The sequence below is a fragment of the Planococcus citri genome, chromosome 5, assembly GCF_950023065.1.
Source record: "Planococcus citri chromosome 5, ihPlaCitr1.1, whole genome shotgun sequence".
Classification (NCBI taxonomy): domain Eukaryota; kingdom Metazoa; phylum Arthropoda; class Insecta; order Hemiptera; family Pseudococcidae; genus Planococcus; species Planococcus citri.
The window spans coordinates 25,560,859-25,580,250 of NC_088681.1; the positions used below are offsets into that span (position 1 = coordinate 25,560,859).

The 19,392-nt window shown below is 34.3% G+C and overlaps 1 protein-coding gene across 2 annotated transcripts in view; it reads left to right on the forward strand.

Moving 5' to 3' along the window:
- Positions 1–19,039, forward strand: part of LOC135846827 (uncharacterized) — a 35,057-nt gene extending 16,018 nt beyond the window's left edge. The window contains exon 2 of one of the 2 annotated variants that reach the window (XR_010559019.1): positions 699–1,407. Coding sequence is in view for 1 of the 2 variants with exons in the window: in XM_065366125.1 (XP_065222197.1) it covers positions 15,703–16,842 (1,140 nt within the window). In the remaining variant the exon portion in view is untranslated. Of the gene's footprint in view, positions 1–698; positions 1,408–15,674 lie in introns of those variants that run through there. The other variant, XM_065366125.1, reaches the window with a different exon arrangement.
- The last annotated feature ends 353 nt before the right edge of the window (positions 19,040–19,392 follow it).

Below are 19,392 nucleotides of genomic sequence, written 5' to 3' on the forward strand. Positions count from 1 at the left end.
CTGAAATTTTGATTAAGTGGTTTTTAGGAGATTCTCTCTCAATTTAGTCTGATTTTGTTCAAAATCGAAGAGGCAAGTTCAATGAACAGTTCGTGTCAAAAGGGGTCAATTTCAGCCAAAATTGTCAAACAGCTCCTGATCTCGCCAAAATTACTGAAAACTATCCTGTTTCTACTAAAATTGTCAAAAAAAAAAAACGTTTTTTATCAAAATCATCCGAGTGTCAATTTTTTGCCAGTAGATGAAAAATTAAATTGTAATGTTTTTTCGTCAAAATTATCAGGAGATAGTATTTTGATAATAATAGTCAAATGGTGGCAATTTTTTCCAAAATAGCTAAGGAACTTGTGCTTTTTTTTGTTAAAACCCCCCAAAAGCACTGATTTTTCCCATGCATGCCTACATATAAAGAGTCCTAATTTTTGTTTCGAAGTAACCAACTTCATTTTTTACATTAAAGAAATCGTATAATTTATCGTTCGTTAACATTAAGGCTATATCAATCGTGGACATCCCTCCCTTTTTAGATTGAAATTTAAAAAAAAAAGAACTTTTACGGTATAGGTATTGGCCAGATGGAGTGTGCTTTGTGATTGGGGGTATCGACTCACGATAGATTTACTGATAAGATTCGAATTAAGATTTGCTGTCTCAAATGCATTATTTTATGTAGTAGGTACCTGCATTATTTGTTTCAGATATCTGAAGGAAATGGAGACGGCTGATATTGATTTGGAAGACAAATTCACCTACTTTCCTCCCATTGCAAAATTAGAAGACCTGGCTAGTCTCACAGTAGCATTGGATTTGTGGAATTATTATTATTCTAACTATCACGCGGATTCCAATAATAATGAGCTCAAAAAGGTGAATGAAATCGTTCATAATACGAAAATGCCAAAACGCATTAAAGAAAAAATTATTAAACTTTGTACAACTATTAACTACGAACTGGATACTTTTCCCTTTCACGATCCCGATATCATGAAGTTGTGCAATGGTTATGAAAATAGAAAACATTTCTTTCTTTATGGAGCCGTTTGGAAAGAAAGTGGTCGTATTAATGACAAGAAAACTGCGGAGAAAGTTTTACAGTGTCCTGAACGATTAAATGACAACGACTTGATGTTTAGAGTCATCAGCAAATACTCCTTAGAAAATTATCTAAGAGATTTTCCGATACATTCATTGAGTGAAGAATTCGATCGCAATTTGAGTAACGATTATTGGCGATATCAAGTAGTAACAGACTATTGGAGGATTGCATTGAAACATTCAGAAAAAGCTGATTCATGTGAATACGATAAGAGAAATATTCTTCAGAGTCAACTACGTAAAGTATTTGATGCTTTGAAAGGATTTTCGTTAATCCGACAATTGTATGTGTACCCTGTGGGCACGTTTGGCACTCAGGACGCAATGCCAGCGAAAAAGTGCCAAAATCTGACACTAAGTGTCACATTTTGGCACTGGAGTGTCAGGTGACGACACTCAAGTGTCAGGCATTGGCACTCCAGTGTAAAATGTTGGCACTGGAGAAATTTTTCAATAACACAAGTCTCAATTTTTTAGTTTTAAACAACAAAAACTTTTTTTGTTGTTTAAAACTTTGATTGAACATTAAAAATAAAAAAATTCGCAAAATTTCAGATTTTTTAAAAATTGAATTTTAATTTAAAATTTACTTCAAAAAACAGTTATGCACCAAAAGTTTGAAATCAAGTTTGTTGGTAGAGTGGTTTAATTATAACCTTAAAATCCATTAGCACTTTCATAGTTCTGTTGAGAGATTGGAAATTTTCAAATCTATTTTTGGATAAATTTGAATTTTGAGAATTGTTTTTTCGCAAACATTTCGCATTAATTAGGTACATTTATGTTAAGACATTGAAACGCTTATTCCTAAAACTGCGGATATATAAGGGGTGTTCAATAAAGACTGAGAGTGGTGTGCCGAAAGATCAACTCAGAATCTCAAATTCCATGTTTTGGAACAAGACAATTTTTTCCAAAACAGGTTGGGTAGGGGCCAGAGCTGAAAACCCAAGATTTTTTCAATATTCTCACTCTTTGATGACCAATATCCATCCTTCAGGGGAACCTCCAAAACTGAAAGTTTTTCTGAGTGAATTTCAACTTAAAATGGAGGTCTCCGCTGAATTTTCTCAAAATCTTCCAAATTTTTTTCGCGATCCATCCAAAAGAACATATATTCTACTACCTACATAATAAGAAATACAAGTTTTAAAATTTCTTCAATGTGTAATTATTTTCTTTTCAAAAAAAGAACAGGCGCTTTTCCAACAAATAAAAATTCGTTTTTTTCAATAAGCTATTTAAAATTTTTAAGCCTTACCCTTGAAATTTTTTTTTGAGAAAAAAAAACAGATTTCACCATTTCCAGCCATTCTGGAGCCTCCAGCGCGATTTTCAATTTTTCCCGAATTTTGAATTTGCTCCAGAAGGCGTGAATATGCAGTTAGGTAGCTAAAAATCGAGTTGTGTATTACACTCGACCTGTTTAACGAGTTTATCCACATTTGAGCCGATTTTGAGAGTGACACCTCAAGAGTGGCTTTTTGACCAGCTTTTTTCAAAATTGAAAAATCCAAAAATGACCATTTGTGAAGAAATTTTTGAAATGTACGCGAATTGCTGTATTTCTTCAAGAACTAACCCTGGGAGCGCAAAATCTACCATTTCCAGCCGTTTTGGAGCGAGAGTGACACCTCAAAAAACCACTTTTGAGGTGTCATTCTCAAAATCGGCTCAAATGTGGATAAACTCGTTAAACAGGTCGAGTGTAAAATATACAACTCGATTTTTAGCTGCCTAACTTCATATTCACGCCTTCTGGAGCATATTCAAAATTCTGGAGAAATTGAAAAACGCGCTGGAGGCTCCAGAACGGCTGGAAATTGTGAAATTTGTATTCGAGGGGTTAGTTACGGACAAAATACAGCGATTCGCGCCAATTTCAAAAATTTCCTCACAAACAGTCATTTTTTGATTTTTTTGATTTTTTAATTTTGAAAAAAGCTGGTCAAAAAACCACTCTTGAAGTGTCACTTCCAAAATCGCCTCAAATGTAGATAAACTCATCAAACTGGTCGAGTATAATACACAACTCGATTTTTAGCTGCCCAACTGCATATTCACGCCCTCTGAAGCAAATTCAAAATTCTGGAGAAATTGAAAAATCGCGCTGGAGGCTCCAGAATGGCTGGAAATTGTGAAATTTTGATTTGGGGGTTAGTTACGGACAAAATACAGCGATTAACGCCAATTTCAAAATTTTTCTCACAAACGGTTATCTTTTGATTTTTTTGATTTTTTAATTTTGAAAAAAGCTGGTCAAAAAGCCACTTTCTTTTGAGGTGTCACTCTAAAAATCGGCTCAATACAAATGTGGACAAACTCGTTAAACGGGTCGAGTGTAATATACAACTCGATTTTTAGCTGCCCAACTTTATATTCACGCCTTCTGAAGTTAATTCAAAATTCTGGAGAAATTGAAAAATCACGCTGGAGGCTCCAGAATGGTTGGAAATGGTGAAATTTGGATTTGGGTAATTGATATTAGTTTTGGGACTTATTCTGACCATTTTTATTGATCAAGTACCTACGTATTTTTTTTTAAAAAAGCATGAATCGCCAAAAACAGTCAATTTTGAATTTTCAAAAATTCGCCAAAAATCGAAAAATGAACTTGGGAGAGCTGAAAATTTGGTTTTTAGTTCCCCTGTAAGATGCTGTATATGGCTCATAAAATATAATAAAATGACAAAGAACTGTTTTCAGTTTTCTATTTTGGGTATTGAATCATTCCAGAGCGAATATTTTCAAAAATCTAGATTTGCGTGTGAGTTTCAAATTTTGATTTCATTCAAAAATCAAAACTTCGAAAATGGAACTCGATTAGCATTATCAAAAATATTTTTATTTCATTTTTTTTTTTTGAATAGGAGAAAAATTTGCGTTGAAACCTATTGCCACTTTTTCCTAAGCTCCATGTGAATTCTTCTATCTCACAAAATATTTTTTTCAACTAATAAAAATTCTTTTTTTTGAAAAATATTTCAAATTTTAGGTCTGTACCCTTGAAAATTTTCATTGAGAAAAAAAAACGAAAAATTGGGACCCCTTTTTTTAAAAACAATAATATTGTAAAAAAATCGTGTTTTTTATCAGGAAAAAATTGAAAATTGGAATGGAATAAATTTAAAAATTTCTCCAGTAGAATATGTAATAACTTCAGAGAAAAAAAAATCTTCAATAAATAAACTAGTGCCTAAAAAATGCAGTGATGCAAGCTCAAAATGAATGAGCAATCAACTAACAGTCACTTCAGCGTACATAAATTATGTCTCACGCGGTGGCGTAATCGGTTAAGCAACGGACTGTCACGCAAGGAACCCGGGTTCGAATCCAGCCGGAGCCAAAAAATTACATGGAAAAAAAGCGGGAAAACAGGAAAATGATGTTAACATCAACGACTCTCTCCCCGGGCAACACTGCTTCATAAATTGCTAGAATTGGCAATATAAAACTTTCTCGTAATTTTTCCTCACTGGCACTGGCACTGGCACTGGCACTGGCACTGGCACTGGCACCAAAAATTTGCATTGCGTCTCAGTCTCACATTGACGCAATGTATCAGTTCTCAGTGCCAGTGGCACTGACACTGGCACTCTGACACCATGACACTGGCACTAAAAATTGGCATTGCGTCCCAGTCTCAATTTGACGCAATGTTAAATACTGGCACTAAAGTGCCAAACGTGCCCACAGGGTACGAATACTTTTGGGATTTCTTTGATGAAGACGAACAAGTGATACTGACAAAGGATTCGATTCAAAATCCTTACGACGAAAATCAGATGGGTTTGTTCTCAAAAATGAGTCGATATCAACTAAGGCGTTTATATCTAGAAGATCCTGTCAGTATTATTGCGAACTATTTTCGTTTGGAAGAATTAGAGCTGGCAAAAGTGGCATGGGAACGTGTAAAGTCAACCATCAAAGGTGAGGAATTTCAACGTTTAATCGAACGCATCTTGAACTCGGAAATGTATTGCGAAAACAATAACATACAATGTTTGATCGACCTATGGAGTAGTGCTCCTGATAATTTGATCGATTATGTGATAAATGAAAAAAATTGTGAAATTACTGCGATATTTTTCTCGAGAAAACCTGAGTACATAAGTTCCTCCAGTTTCAACCTTTTAAAATTCATTCTGCCTTTTGCAACTGTTGAATTCAGAAAGCAATTTTTCCTGAAAAAAGGACTGTATTTGATATCGAAGTATGCTCATGTGTTCAGTACATTAATCGAACATTGTTTAGATGCCAGTGATCAGGTGGAAATAAAAGAAACGATTCTTGTCACAGCGATGGAATCAGAACCAGACACAATTCTGAAATGTTTCCGTGACGTATTTTTCTACTGGAGTCTGAAAGAATTTTATGAATTTTTAACATTCCTTACTGCAAAGCGTGATTTACAAACTCGAGTTAAGAAACGTTTGCTGAGATCTGGATTACTCAATATCAGAGGACTGACCAAAGTTGATATTTGGGCAAACGTATCGCAATTTATAGACGAATTGTATCCAAACGAACAAGAAGCTCGTCGACATAAAAGAAAGATGGTATTTTCATACTTGGACTCTCACTGCACTTACAAGGGCTGCTTTCGACGTAACGGCGAAGATAGGTTTGCTGAAATTGATAACCTCTCGACTCAGTTTCTTACTCCAGAAGAAATCGTAAAAGATAAAGAAAATACCATGGACCATTTTAAAAGAAAATGTTCCCGTACACGTGGTCGTGGTGGTAAACGTATAAAAAGAGTGAATATTCCAAAACTTTGTTCGTGGTGTTACTCTGAAGATGAGGAAAAGATATCACGATTCAAACGCTCATTTCCAATTGATACTGCATTTTGTCTTCTTTTGCGTGAAACAGTGGAACGATATGTTAATGACAGAGATAAGCATCTATCGTTTTCTTCCTTGGATGAACTTCTCCTTTGGAAATTCTCATCGAAAAAAAAGAGAATAAAAACGTTTAAAAGGAGCCAGTTATACGCTATTATGAGAAAACGTAAAGTGGGATCGTACTATTTATGTAAAGATGAATATTATCCATACGTGTTGAAGAAAATGATTCCGTGGTTTTTCGATAACGATGAGTCAAAGATTGAAGAATTTGAGCAACTCCATCAGGAAGAAGAAAGGATTAAAATTATTTATTGGTTGAAATTAAAACAAGAGTGCTGTCACTGTGATGTGGAATATTATAATAGCTGTGATGAGTCTGACTAAATTAATCAATTTTGTAATAATTCAATGATGCATATTTTTATACATTCTCAACACTTGTTCCTAAAATTTGTTTTTCTTTCAATGAATAAAGATGGTGATTGTGATTTTTATGTTTCATTTTGATTCGTCGAGTACCTATCTACTTTTATATTCATTTTTTTTTCATGAAATAAAAATTTGTAACTATTATTTCTTTTATTTTAGACGAGTACCTATACAGGATGAATCCGGAGTCGTCTGTACTCGAGGACACGAACAAAAAAATGTTATTATGATAAGTTGCCTATCTTGTAAAATGAAGGTGCTACGTGCTTCGCAAAATCGGAAGTTTACAAATTTTGAAAAATTCATCAAAAATAAGAAAATGTTTGAATCATTTAAGTGATGTCCCTAACCCATAGTACTCGAGTGAACGAACAAAAAGTGGTTTTATGACCATTTGCCTATCTTCAAAATTGAAGGGGCAAACCTGATTCAAAATTTCCAAATTTAAAGTGCCCCAAATTTGAATTTTGAAATTGTGCTTGCCCCTTCAATTTTTAAGATAGGCAATTGGTCATAATAACATTTTTTTGTTCGCCCACTCATGTACTATGGGTTAGGGGCATCAATAAAATAATTCACACATCTTCTTATTTTAAAAGAATTTTTCAAAATCGGTAAATTTATAGTTCAAAAATGGGGTAATTTCTTCAATTTGCAGACAGTAAGAAAATGTTTGTATTATTCAAATCGTGCCCTTAACCCGGTACTTGAGTGGACGAACAAAAAAAATGTTATCATGACCAATTGCATATCTTAAAAATTGAAGGGGCAAACACAATTTCAAAATTCAAATTTGGGGCATTCAAAATTTAGAAATTTTGAATCATATTTGCCCCTTCAATTTTGAAGATAGGCAAATGGTCATAAACCACTTTTTGTTCGTCCACTCGAGTACTATGGGTTAGGGATATCACTTGAAAGTTGAATGATTCAAACATTTTCTTATTTTTGATGAATTTTTCAAAATTGGTAAATTTCCGGTCTTGCGGAGCACGTAGCACCTTCATTTTACAAGATAGGCAACTTATCATAATCACGTTTTTTGTTTGTCTCCTCGAGTATTACCTCTACATTTGAATTTAATCAGACGACTCCGAATTCATCCTGTATTACAAAAAATCTTCCTTTCTAGTGTTACCTTGCTCAAAAAAATGTTTAGAATCACCCTTAAAACAGTTAATTTTGAGTTTTTTACGTTTTCAAAAATTCGCCAAAAATCCAGAAATAAAATACGACCTGAAATTTTGATCAAGGGGTTTTTAGGAAATGCTTTCTCAATCTAAGTAGTCTGGTTTTGTTCAAAATCGGAGAGGCAAGTTCAATAAACAGTTGGGTTAGGTGTTCTATTTGTAGTTACCTAAATACCTACCTAGGTAATACAGTTTTTAGCCTGCATTGAATTTCATTTTTCAATTTTTGGGAAATCGAGTGTGCTGTGGATAAGATATGAATGGAAAATTCGCTCTTGAGACTCTTTGAGATGAGTAGGTAGTCGGTCCTTCGAATTTGAGCGGTGTGAAAATTCAGTCATAGAGTTTTTCGACCACTAGGATTAACTTCCGCTGATAAATTTCAAAATCCCAGCCATAGGCATGCCTTTTTTGGTCACTCCTTTTATGTTCTCGAAAGTTGAAGTCCATAATTTTTTGTACCTCTCCTGCTCACCGCAAACATCTGAAAAAAATAGATTTTCGCATTTTTCCTCTCAAACTAAAGTCCTGTTTATTTTTAAAAAGTTGCCATTTTTATTAAAATTTTTAGAAAGTGTTAAACGTGTCAAAAGGGGCCAATTTCAGCCAAAATTGTCAAACAGCTCCTGATCTTGCTAAAATTACTGAAAACAATCCTGTTTCTGCTAAAAGTTGTCAAAAAATACCCGTTTTTTATCAAAATCATCCAAGTGTCAATTTTTTTGCCAGTTGACGAAAAATTAAATTATAATGTTTTTTCGTCAAAATTCTCAGGAGAACCTCAGTTCTCGGAAGTGGTAAGTCTAAAATTTTTTGTACCTAGCTCCGGCTCACACCAAACATCTAAAACAAAATTGATTTTCGCGTTTTTAAAAAGTCCTCTTTTTGTTCCAAAACTGCCAAACAAAAGTCCTGTTTTTTTTGCCAAATTTGCCCGATTCAAAAAGTGTCAATTTTTGGGAGGAAATGTCAAAAAGCGTCAATTTTTGGAAAAATAGTCAAGTTACCATTTAGAGGCAATTTTCAAAAAGTGTCCAATCATGGCGAACGGGTCAAAAGGGGCAATTTTCCACCAAAACAGGCAAACAGCTCCTGATCTCGCCAAAATTACTGAAAAAATCCTGTTTTTACTAAAATTGTCAAAAAATACCCGATCTTTAATTATCTAAACTATCCGAGTGTCAATTTTTTTGCCACTTGACGAAACATTGCTATGTTTTTTCGTCAAAACTCTCAGGAGATGATATTTTGATAAAATAGTCAAATGGTCGTAATTTTTTCCAAAGTAGATAAGAAATTGATGCAGCTTTTTTTTTGGCTAAAACTAGCTAAACCGCCCAAAAAGCACTGATTTTTGCAATGCATGCCTAAAAAGTCCTCTTTTTGTTTCGAAGTTTGCCAATCAACTTCATCTTTTACATTATGGGAATCGCATAATTTATTGTTCGTTCACTTCTAGGCTATCTATCGTGGACGTGCCTCTCTTTCAGATTAAAATATAAAAATAGGTGAACTTTTATTGTCCAAATCGACTGTGCTTTGCGATTGGAGAGTATCAGCTCATAATAGACTTACTGGCATGATTTGGATAAGGATTTACTGTCTCAAATGCATTTTTATGTAGTAGGTATGTACCTGCATTATTTGTTTCAGATTTGACTTCACTTAAGAACATGGAGACTGCTGATATTGATTTGGAAGACAAACGCACCTACTTTCCGGCCGTTACAAAATTAGAAGATCTGGCTAGTCTCACAGTAGCTTTGGATTTATGGAATTATTATTATTCTCACTATCACACGGATTCCAGTGGTAATGAGCTCGAAAAGTTGAATGAAATCGTCAATAATATGAAGATGCCAAACTGCATCGCTAAAAAAATTATTGAACTTTGTGGAACTGTTGACGAGCAGTTGGACTCTTATCACGATTACGATGCCGATATCATGAAGTTGTGCAATGGTTATGAAAATAGAAAACATTTCTTTCTTTATGGAGCTGTTTGGAATAAAAGTGGTCGTATTGATAAAAAGAAAACAGCGGAGAAAGTTTTACAATGTCCCGAACGATTAAATGACAACGACGTGGTGTTTAGAGTCATTACCAAATTTTGCTTAGAAAATTATCTAAGAGATTTTCCAATACATTCATTGAGTATAGACTTTGATCGAAATTTGAGAAAAGATGGTTGGGTTTACTGAGTAGTAACAGACTATTGGAGGATAAAATTGAAATTTTCAGACAATGCCGATTCAAGTGATGAATATGATCGTACAAGTATTCTTCATAGTCAACAACGTAAAGTATTTGAGACTTTGAGGGATTCTTATTGGTCCATCAGAGAAATGTCTGTGTACGAATACTTTTGGGATTTCTTTGATGAAGATGATCAAGTGATACTGACGAAGGAGTTGATTGAATATCCTGAGGAAGAACGCCACATGGTTTTGTTCTCAAAAATGAGTCGATATCAACTAAAGCGTTTATATCTAGAAGAGCCTGTCAACATTATCAAGAACTATTTTTATTTGAAAGAATTAGAGCTGGCGAAATCGACATGGGAACGTGTAAAGTCAAGCATCAAAGATGAGGAATTTCAACGTTTAGTTAAAGGGATCTTGGATTTAGAAATGTATTTCGAAGACAATAACATACAATGTCTGATCGACTTATGGAGCAGTGCTCCTGAGAATTTGACCGATTATGTGATAAATGTAAAAATTTGTGAAATTACTCAGATCTTTTTTTCGAGACAACCAAAGTACATGAGTTCCTCTAGTTTCAACTTTTTAAAAGTCATTCTCCCTTTCACAGCGGTTGAATTCAGAAAGCAATTTTTTCTAGAAAAAGGACTCTACTTGATATTGAATTATTCTCACGAGGTGCTCAGTACATTAATCGAAAATTGTTTAGATGTCAATGATCAAGTGGAAATAAAAGAAACGATTCTTGTCACAACAATGGAATCCAAACCAAACGAAATTCTGGAACGTTTTCGTGACGTATTTTTCAACCGGAGTCTCAAAGAATTTTATGACTTTTTAACATTTCTTACTGCAAAGCGTGATTTACAGACTCGAGTTATGAAACGTTTACTGCGATCTGGATTACTTAACATTAGAGGACTGACCAAAGTTGATATTTGGGAAAATGTATCGCAATTTATAGACGATTTGTATCCAAACAAAGAAGAAGCTCGGCGACATAAAAGAAAGATAGTATTTTCATACTTGAACTCTCACTGCAGTTACCAGGGCTGCTTTCGAAGTAACGGCCAAGATAGGTTCACTGAAATTGATAATCTCGTAACTCAGTATCTTACCCTGGAAGAAATCACGAAATACAAAGAAAATATCCTGGACCATTTTCGAAGTGTCTGTTCCAGTACACGTGGTTTCTTTGATAAACTTATAAGAAGGATTAATATTCCAGAACTTTGTTCGTGGTGTTGCTCTGAAGACGAGGAAAAGATATCGCGATTCAAACGTTCATTTCCAATTGATAAGGCATTTTGGCTTCTTTTGCGTGAAATAGTGGAACGATATATTAATAAAAAAGATGATCATCTATCGTTTACTATCTTGGATGAACTTCTCCGTTGGAAATTCTCATCGAAAAAAAAGAAAATAAAGACGTTTAAAAGGCGCCATTTACACTCTCTAATGAGGAGACGTAAAGTGACAGGATACTGGTTATGTAAATATGACTACTACCCGTACTTGTTGAAGGAAATGATTACGTGGTATTTCGATAACGATGAGTCAAAAATTAAAGAATTTGAACAACTCTATAAGGAAAAAAACAGGGTTAAAATTGTTTATTGGTTGGATCTAAGAAGAATGTGCATTTACTGTGATTTAGACTATTTTAATAGTGATAATGAGTCCTGACTAATTATTATTGAATTATTAATTTTGCGATACAATGATGTAGTATATTTTTATGCGTATATTCTCAATACTCGTTCCTATAAGGCTATAAATTTGTTTTTCTTTCAATGAATTAGAGATTGTGATTTTTAAGTTTCATTTTATGTTTTGTCCACTACCTACTTTTATTTAGGCTGACATCTAAGTATAATTCATTTTTTTTCTATGAAATAAAGATTTGTAGCAATAATTTCTTTCATTTTAGACGGGTACCTAGTACCTACCTAATATCACCTATTACAAATATGGAATAGGGTCAACGTTACCTCATCTTCAAAACCGAAATTTATAGCACTCAATTAATTTTTTAAAAAATAGGCAAAAAGTCGCCAAGCTAAAATGTATTATGGCAAAAATATTTTTTGCTGTCCTAATTAGGACTTAGGAGGTCAAAAAATGTTGACAAGTGTAGTCCGCATATGTATGTACCTACCTATGTTGAAGAGTCTTGATGAAGGGGCACACCTCTGTCTTTCTCATGCCAACACTAGATGCTTTAAGAAAGTTTGTGTGATTAAAATGTGAGAGGGATATATGGCGGTCCTGTTAAGGGATATTAGGGACAGTTACCAGTTACCACCCTTGTGGTGGTAGCACTGGAAAGCATTGAGTGCTGGACCTACGTGTCCGGTGCTCCGCGCCGCAGCCGTTATTACATTTGTACTATCGTGTAGAGTGTGGTCCATGTATTAGCTTATTTCAAGGTGTCTAAGTTTATTGGTGCGTTGTGGTGTCCTACCCGTGTTTGAGCTTAATTATCTCTTTTCTTATGTGTCTTATTTTATTATGTCGTGTCTGAGTTTATTGTGTTTAATTCATTAATCTGTGTTAATTATAATATTTCCGCCGAAGGAGGCATTTGTATTATTGTAACATTCGTGTTCGTAACATAAGGAATAAACAATTCAAACTACAACGCGTTTGCGTCTTATTTATATAAAGGTAATACCTATCTACTCATAGCCGGGGTAAGTCAATCCATCTCATCAGGGGTGCTTAAGCCTTAAGCCTTATATGTATTACTTTTACAAAAATGTAAATAATGTCCAGAAATATCCATGCGACTATTGAGTGCATTAATTTTTCCAAATGGAAACTCAATTTGACTTTACAAGGTAGATCAAAGCGAAAATGAAATTCAATAAGAGTCTCAAATAAGTTGTTTTTCTTGAACAATGGTTCAAGATCTGCGATTATTTTTGTATATTTTTAGCGACCAGGCGAAGTTCATATTTTTTTGTATTTTTTTCCTCGAGTATTTTTTTTATTTTTATTACAAGCATCATAATATTGTGACATAAATCCTCATTTAATGACGCGTAATGTGCAACGTGTTCAATTTCATAGTTAGCTTTATTGGAGGGGGGGGGCAAAACTCCACCGAGTGGCTCTAAATGAAAAATGGTTACAATTTTCGAGCTCAGCGTGAAATTTGATACCATTTTGATAGGTCATGTTCAAGTTTTCAAATCCATGTTCAAACATAGTCCTTAAAGGGGAGGGGAAAGGGGTGGAGACTAAGTGAAAAATTTTGAAGCAAAAATTTTTCCAAATAAAACGAATATGAGAATCATTGTGATTGCATAAACAATGATTCTCATATTCATTAAACATAAATCCTCAGTATCGACGCGTAATGTGCAAAATTTGTTCAATATCATCGCTATATTCAGTTTGAGGGGCAAAACTCCACCGCGGGGGGGGGGGTCAGAATTGAAAATTATTGCAATTTTTGAGTTCAGCGCGAAATTTTATACCATTTTGATGGGTCGCATCGATATTATCGAATAGACAATGCATTATTGAATTCCAGTTGTGGGGGGTGCTTAACAAGCCTATTAGTGCACGTAAAATCGCGTTGTGATCGTATTTTTTCACCGTTTTTGCGTAGTCGGGCTTCAAATAGCCTCGTTTAACAAACGTCCAAGAATCGTTCGGTTCCGAGCCATATCCTGGACATTAGAGCCATTTTACCATCAAAAATGGCCAAAAATGCATAAAAATCGCATTTAAAGTGCCATAGAATGCAGTTGTGCAGGGTTTTTTGGAAAAAAATTACATATTTGGCATCGGGAGAAGTCCCCCAACACAACCCCGTCGAGTTTTTTTGGTCCCGACCATGTCCCCAAAATCACCTTTTTGAGGGTCCACCCCCCTATTCTGCAGGGTAAAAATTTCAAAATTGCACTTTTCTGAATGGACAGGTAGTACCTTCATTTTGGCAGCGCATTTTTTTGTTCCCTGAAAAAAAAAATACAAAATCAACTTCTAGAGCACTTTTTCGTGTATATGGATTTATAGTCTACTTGTTGTAGCCATATAGCCAAGATTGCTGAGAAAATCCTGACTTTGCTAAAATTGTCAAAAAATCCCGTTTTTTATCAAAATCATCGAGTGTCACATTTTTTTGCAAGTTGACGAATTGACGATGAATTGTAATGTTTTTTCGCCGAAATTCTCAGGAAGTAGTTTTCTCATAAAATAGTCAAATGGTCGTAATTTTCGGCAAAATTGCTAAGAAATTTGTGCCTTATTTGTCAAAGGGTCATTCCACGTCAATTCAACCAAGAAGTGGTAACAGGGGTCGACGATTATTTTGAAATTTTTCGTGTGGAAAGACCTTTTGAAGGGATGGTCAATGGCGCAAATCGCAACCCACTAGCCCTTTTCAAAGGCTGCTAGGGGGGTGTCAAAGTTTTCAGTTAACTTAAAATATCATCCATTTCAGTAGTGGATTACTCGATAACCACGATACCTACCAAAATGGAACTTTTTTCAATAGTTAGTGGGTTAGAAAAGTTTTTTGGCGGTATGTACATATTATAAAAAAGTGTTGCCACGTTTTTTTGGTAGGAAAAATTAGCTCGAAAAGTTTCAAAACGTAGTTTTCATACCGTTTCGACTCTCAAAAATTCAGAAAAAAATAAATGTATTATGGACAGCTTTTTATGCTGAACAACATATATTACCTATTAAAAAATGGGGATGGCGTTATTTCGTAAAGTCGATTTTAAAAAATTGAAAGTTTGCGAAAAAATGCGATTTTTTAATTTAAAACATGAAAAAAAGTTTTGATTGGCGAATTTGGCCCATTTGATCCCCATTTTCACGTATCCGTTGAAGAAGTTGGAAAAGCTCATTCACTCGATGAAATAAAGATTAACTCATCACAAAAAAATCAAAACTCGAAAAAATTCAGTTTTCAACTTTAAAAATAAAAAAAAATATAAATTATTTTATTCAGTTGTCTTATTTCGAACTCTTTCTGGCGTACCTATTTCATGAAAAAGTTGATAAAAATTACACTCATAGAAAAAAAATTAAAATTCGTTTATTTTTTCAATTCACTCAGTAGGTGGTTGTTGTATGAGTAATAGGTGTGTACAGAGAGTGAGCTAGTTGGATGAGTCAGAATTCGAGGAATAGGTTGAGGAGTGAGAGAATGAAAAGTAGGACACTCAAACATAACGATTCTATATCGTTTATTAATTTAGTACATAGCCAGCTAGACCATAAGTATGTACTGAGACAGTTTAACAGTTGAATATTGTACATTATACTGAATACATCGTTTTGGATAGAACCTGCCTATTATTTCATACGACAGAATTGGCGCCCCACACATTATACTGAATACATCGTTTTGGATAGAACCTGCCTATTATTTCATACGACAGTGGTCGTTCGTTTACTTTTATCTATTGTGGGCATCACCTCATTAATCATTCATTTTGTTGAAAACTTCTTGTGGAAAATATTAAATTTTTGTCGTTTAATGTCCCACAGTACATCGTGGAAATCATGACCTAATTCGTCGATCGTTTTTTATTGAATTGCTTAAGTAGGCACTTACATTTTTTGCTGTGAAATACATTTTTCTATCGTGCAATCCTCCATTATATGGTATCACGAGTAGGTGGATCTAAATTTTTTATTGTGCTAAGCCCTTATTTTAAGGTAGGTACCTATAACCATAAATTGCACCCATTTCTGACTGATCCCTGCTATTCAGATTAAAATTACAAAGGCGAACTTTTATTGGCCAAATGAATTGTGCTTGTTTGTGATTCGAGAGTATCAGCTCATGTAATGTGAATTTTACTGACAGGACTTGAATATCTTGAATGGAGATTTTCTGCCTCAAATGCATTCTCACGCGATACCTGTATTATTTGTTTCAGATATCAGAGTTGACTTCCCTTTAAGAACATGGAAACTGCTGATATTGATTTGGAAGACAAATGCACCTACTTTCCTGCCGTTAGAAAATTAGAATATCTGGCTAGTATCACAGTAGCTTTGGATATATGGAATTATTATTATTCTCACTATCACACGGATTCTCGTTACAAGGAACTCAAAAAGGTGAATGAAATCGTCAATGATATGAAGATGCCAAACTGCATCAAGAAAAAAATTATCAAACTTTGTAGAACTATTGATGAGGAGTTGGACTCTTATTACGAGCGCCATCCCGATATCATGATGTTGTGCGATGCTTATGAAAATGGAATAAATAATTTCTTTCTTTATGGCGCTGTTTGGAATCAAAGTGGTCGTATTGACAGAAAGAAAACTGCGGAGAAATTTTTACAATATCCCGAACGATTAAATTACAACAACGTGGTGTTTAGAGTCATTACCAAATACTGCTTAGAAAATTATCTAAGAGATTTTCCGATACATTCATTGAGTAAAGAATTTTATCGCAATTTGAGAAAATATCGTTGGGACTATCAAGTAGTGGCAGACTATTGGAAGATTAAATTGGAATTTTTAGACAACGCTGATTCAAGTGAATATGATCATAGAAGTATTCTTCATAGTCAACAACGTAAAGTATTTGAAACTTTGAGGGATGCTTATTGGACCATCAGAGAATGGTCTGTGTACGAATACTTCTGGGATTTCTTTGATGAAGACGATCAAGTGATACTAACGAAGAAGTTGATTGAATATCGTAGGGAAGAATGGCAGATGGTTTTGTTCTCAAAAATGAGTCGATATCAACTAAGACGTTTATATCTAGAAGAGCCTGTCAACATTATCAAGAACTATTTTTATTTGAAAGAATTAGAGCTGGCAAAAGTGACATGGGAACGTGTAAAGTCAACCATCAAAGCTGAGGAATTCCAACTTTTAATTAAAGAGATCTTGGATTTAGTACAGTATTACGAAGACAATCGCATACAATGTCTGATCGACTTATGGAGCAGTGCTCCTGAGAATTTGATCGATTACGTGATAAATGTAAAAAATTGTGAAATTACTGAGATGTTTTTTACGATCCAACCAAAATACAGGGTGTTCCAGAATAACCTTTCACATTTGTTTTTTTTATTACTCTGAGAGAAAAATGTTTACAAAAATTCTTTTACAACCAAAATGAAGTAGAAATATGCCGTTTTTAGACCGTATATTTGAGTTTTCATTAAAAATGAAGTTTTAAAAATTTTTCCATCGAGATATTTTCCTTCATTTTTGACACATTCAACCAAACATTTTTTCAAATTATTGAACACTTCTCTTCCAATCAGTTGCGACTCATGAACCTAGAAGCTGTTTCAGAGTCCTAGATTTATCTCGATACACTTTTGACTTGGAATAACTCCATAAAAAAAAATCGCAGGCTGAAAAGTCAGGGGATCAAGGTGGCCATTAAATTTCTGGTTCAACACGTCGACCATAACAAAATTATTTGATGACCGAAGTGCTCACGCGCTAAACATATGTGTACATCCCTGGTAGTTCCAACATGTTGGAAGGAAGTAAGTAACTCTATTACATCGCGTCTGTCTTTTAGTTTGGAACAAGAAACTCGTTTAACATTTTGCCTTACCCCTCACCGTTACTGTTTCGTTAAACACACATGGTCCCACTATACCGAATTTAGCCACGCCCAACCAAACAGTCAACTTGGCGGAGGTTTAGATGTTTCTCAAGTATTATCAACTGATTCTTTGTACACTAGAAGCGCACATTCCAATTATTCACTTCACCATTTAGATAAAAATGAGCTTCGTTACTGATGAGTAAGGAGTAAAGAGTTACAGGAACCTTTATTTTTAAAAAAGGCCTTCACAGTAAAAGCACACTGTACAGCCATCTACTTCTCCAGGGCAAAAAATAACTATTGAAACATAATTCGGCATGCTTTGGCTACCTAGAACCGCCTTTACCATTCCCCTAGCTCCACTTGAACACAGATCAGTGGTTACCAAAATGTGAAAGGTTATTCTGGAACACCCTGTACTTGTTCAGACCTGTAAGTTCATCTAGTTTCAACTTTTTAAAAGTTATTCTCCCTTTCACAACGGTTGAATTTAGAAAGCAATTTTTTCTAAAAAAAGGACTGTACTCGATATTGAATTATTCTCACGTGGTGCTCAGTACATTAATCGAACATTGTTTAGATATCAGTGATCAGGTGGAAATAAAGGAAAGGATTCTTGTCACAGCGATGGAATCAAAACCAAACGAAATTCTGGAACGTTTTCGTGACGTATTTTTCAACCGGAGTCTCGGAGAATTTTATGAATTATTAACATTTCTTACTACAAAGCATGATTTACAGACTCGAGTTAAGAAACGTTTTCTGCGATCTGGATTACTCAACATCAGAGGACTGGCCAAAGTTGATATTTGGGCAAATGTATCGCAATTTATGGACGAGTTGTATCCAAACGTAGAAGAAGCTCGTCGACAAAAAAGAAAGATGATATTTTCATACTTGGACACTCACTGCAGTTACAAGGACTGCTTCCGATATAACGGCGAAGAACGGTTTTCTGAAATTGAGGATCTCGCAATTCAGTTTCTTACCCCAGAAGAAATCGCGAAATACAAAAAAAATACCCTGGACGAATTTCGAAGTGTCTGTTCCGGTTCACGTAGGTTTAATAGTAGACTCAGAAAAAGAGTAGATATTCCGAAACTTATTTCGTGGTGTTACTCTGAAGATGAGGAAAAGATATCCCAATTCGTACGTTCATTTTCAATTGAGAAGGCATTTTGGCTTCTTTTGCGTGAAATAGTGGAACGATATATTAATAACAGAGATGATCATCTATCGTTTTCTTCCGTGGATGAACTTCTTCGTTGGAAATTCTCATCAAAAAAAAAGAAAATAAAAACGTTTAAAAGGAGCCAATTACACACTATCATGAGAAAACGTGTATTCGAAGGATTCTGGTTATGTAATGATGAATACTTATTAGAGAAAATGATTCTGTGGTATTTCGATAACGACGAGTCAAAAATTAAAGAATTTGAGCAACTCTATCAGAAAAAAGACTGGGTTAAAATTATTAATTGGTTGTATGTAATACAAGACTGCAATTTTTCTGATGTGGAATATAGTGATAATGAGTCTGACTAATTACGAGTATGGTAATTATTGAATTATAAATTTTGTGATACAATGCATATACATATTTTTATACATTCTGTGATTGTGATTTTTATGTTTCATTATGTTTTGTCCATTGTCTGCTCTTATTTAGGCTGACTTTTACAATTCATTTTTTTTCTATGAAATAAAATTTATAACAATAATTTCTTTCATTTTAGACGGGTACATATACCTAATATCAATCTAAATTAATGAGATGATGCCGAATAATACCTATATGAATATGGAATAGATTCAACGTGAATTACTCATCTTCAAACCCCAAATTTATAACACTCATACGATTAAAAAATAGGCAAAAAGTCGTCAAACATAAAATGCATCATGGCAAAAATATTTTTTGCTGTTCCAATTACGATGTAAAAAAATGTTAAAAGGAGGAGTCCTCATATAGTCGTACAATGTTAAGGAGTGTGAGTGAAGAGTCACACCTCTTGTCTTTCTCATTGCCAACACAATAGTTTCTTTTAAGAATGTTTGTTTGATTA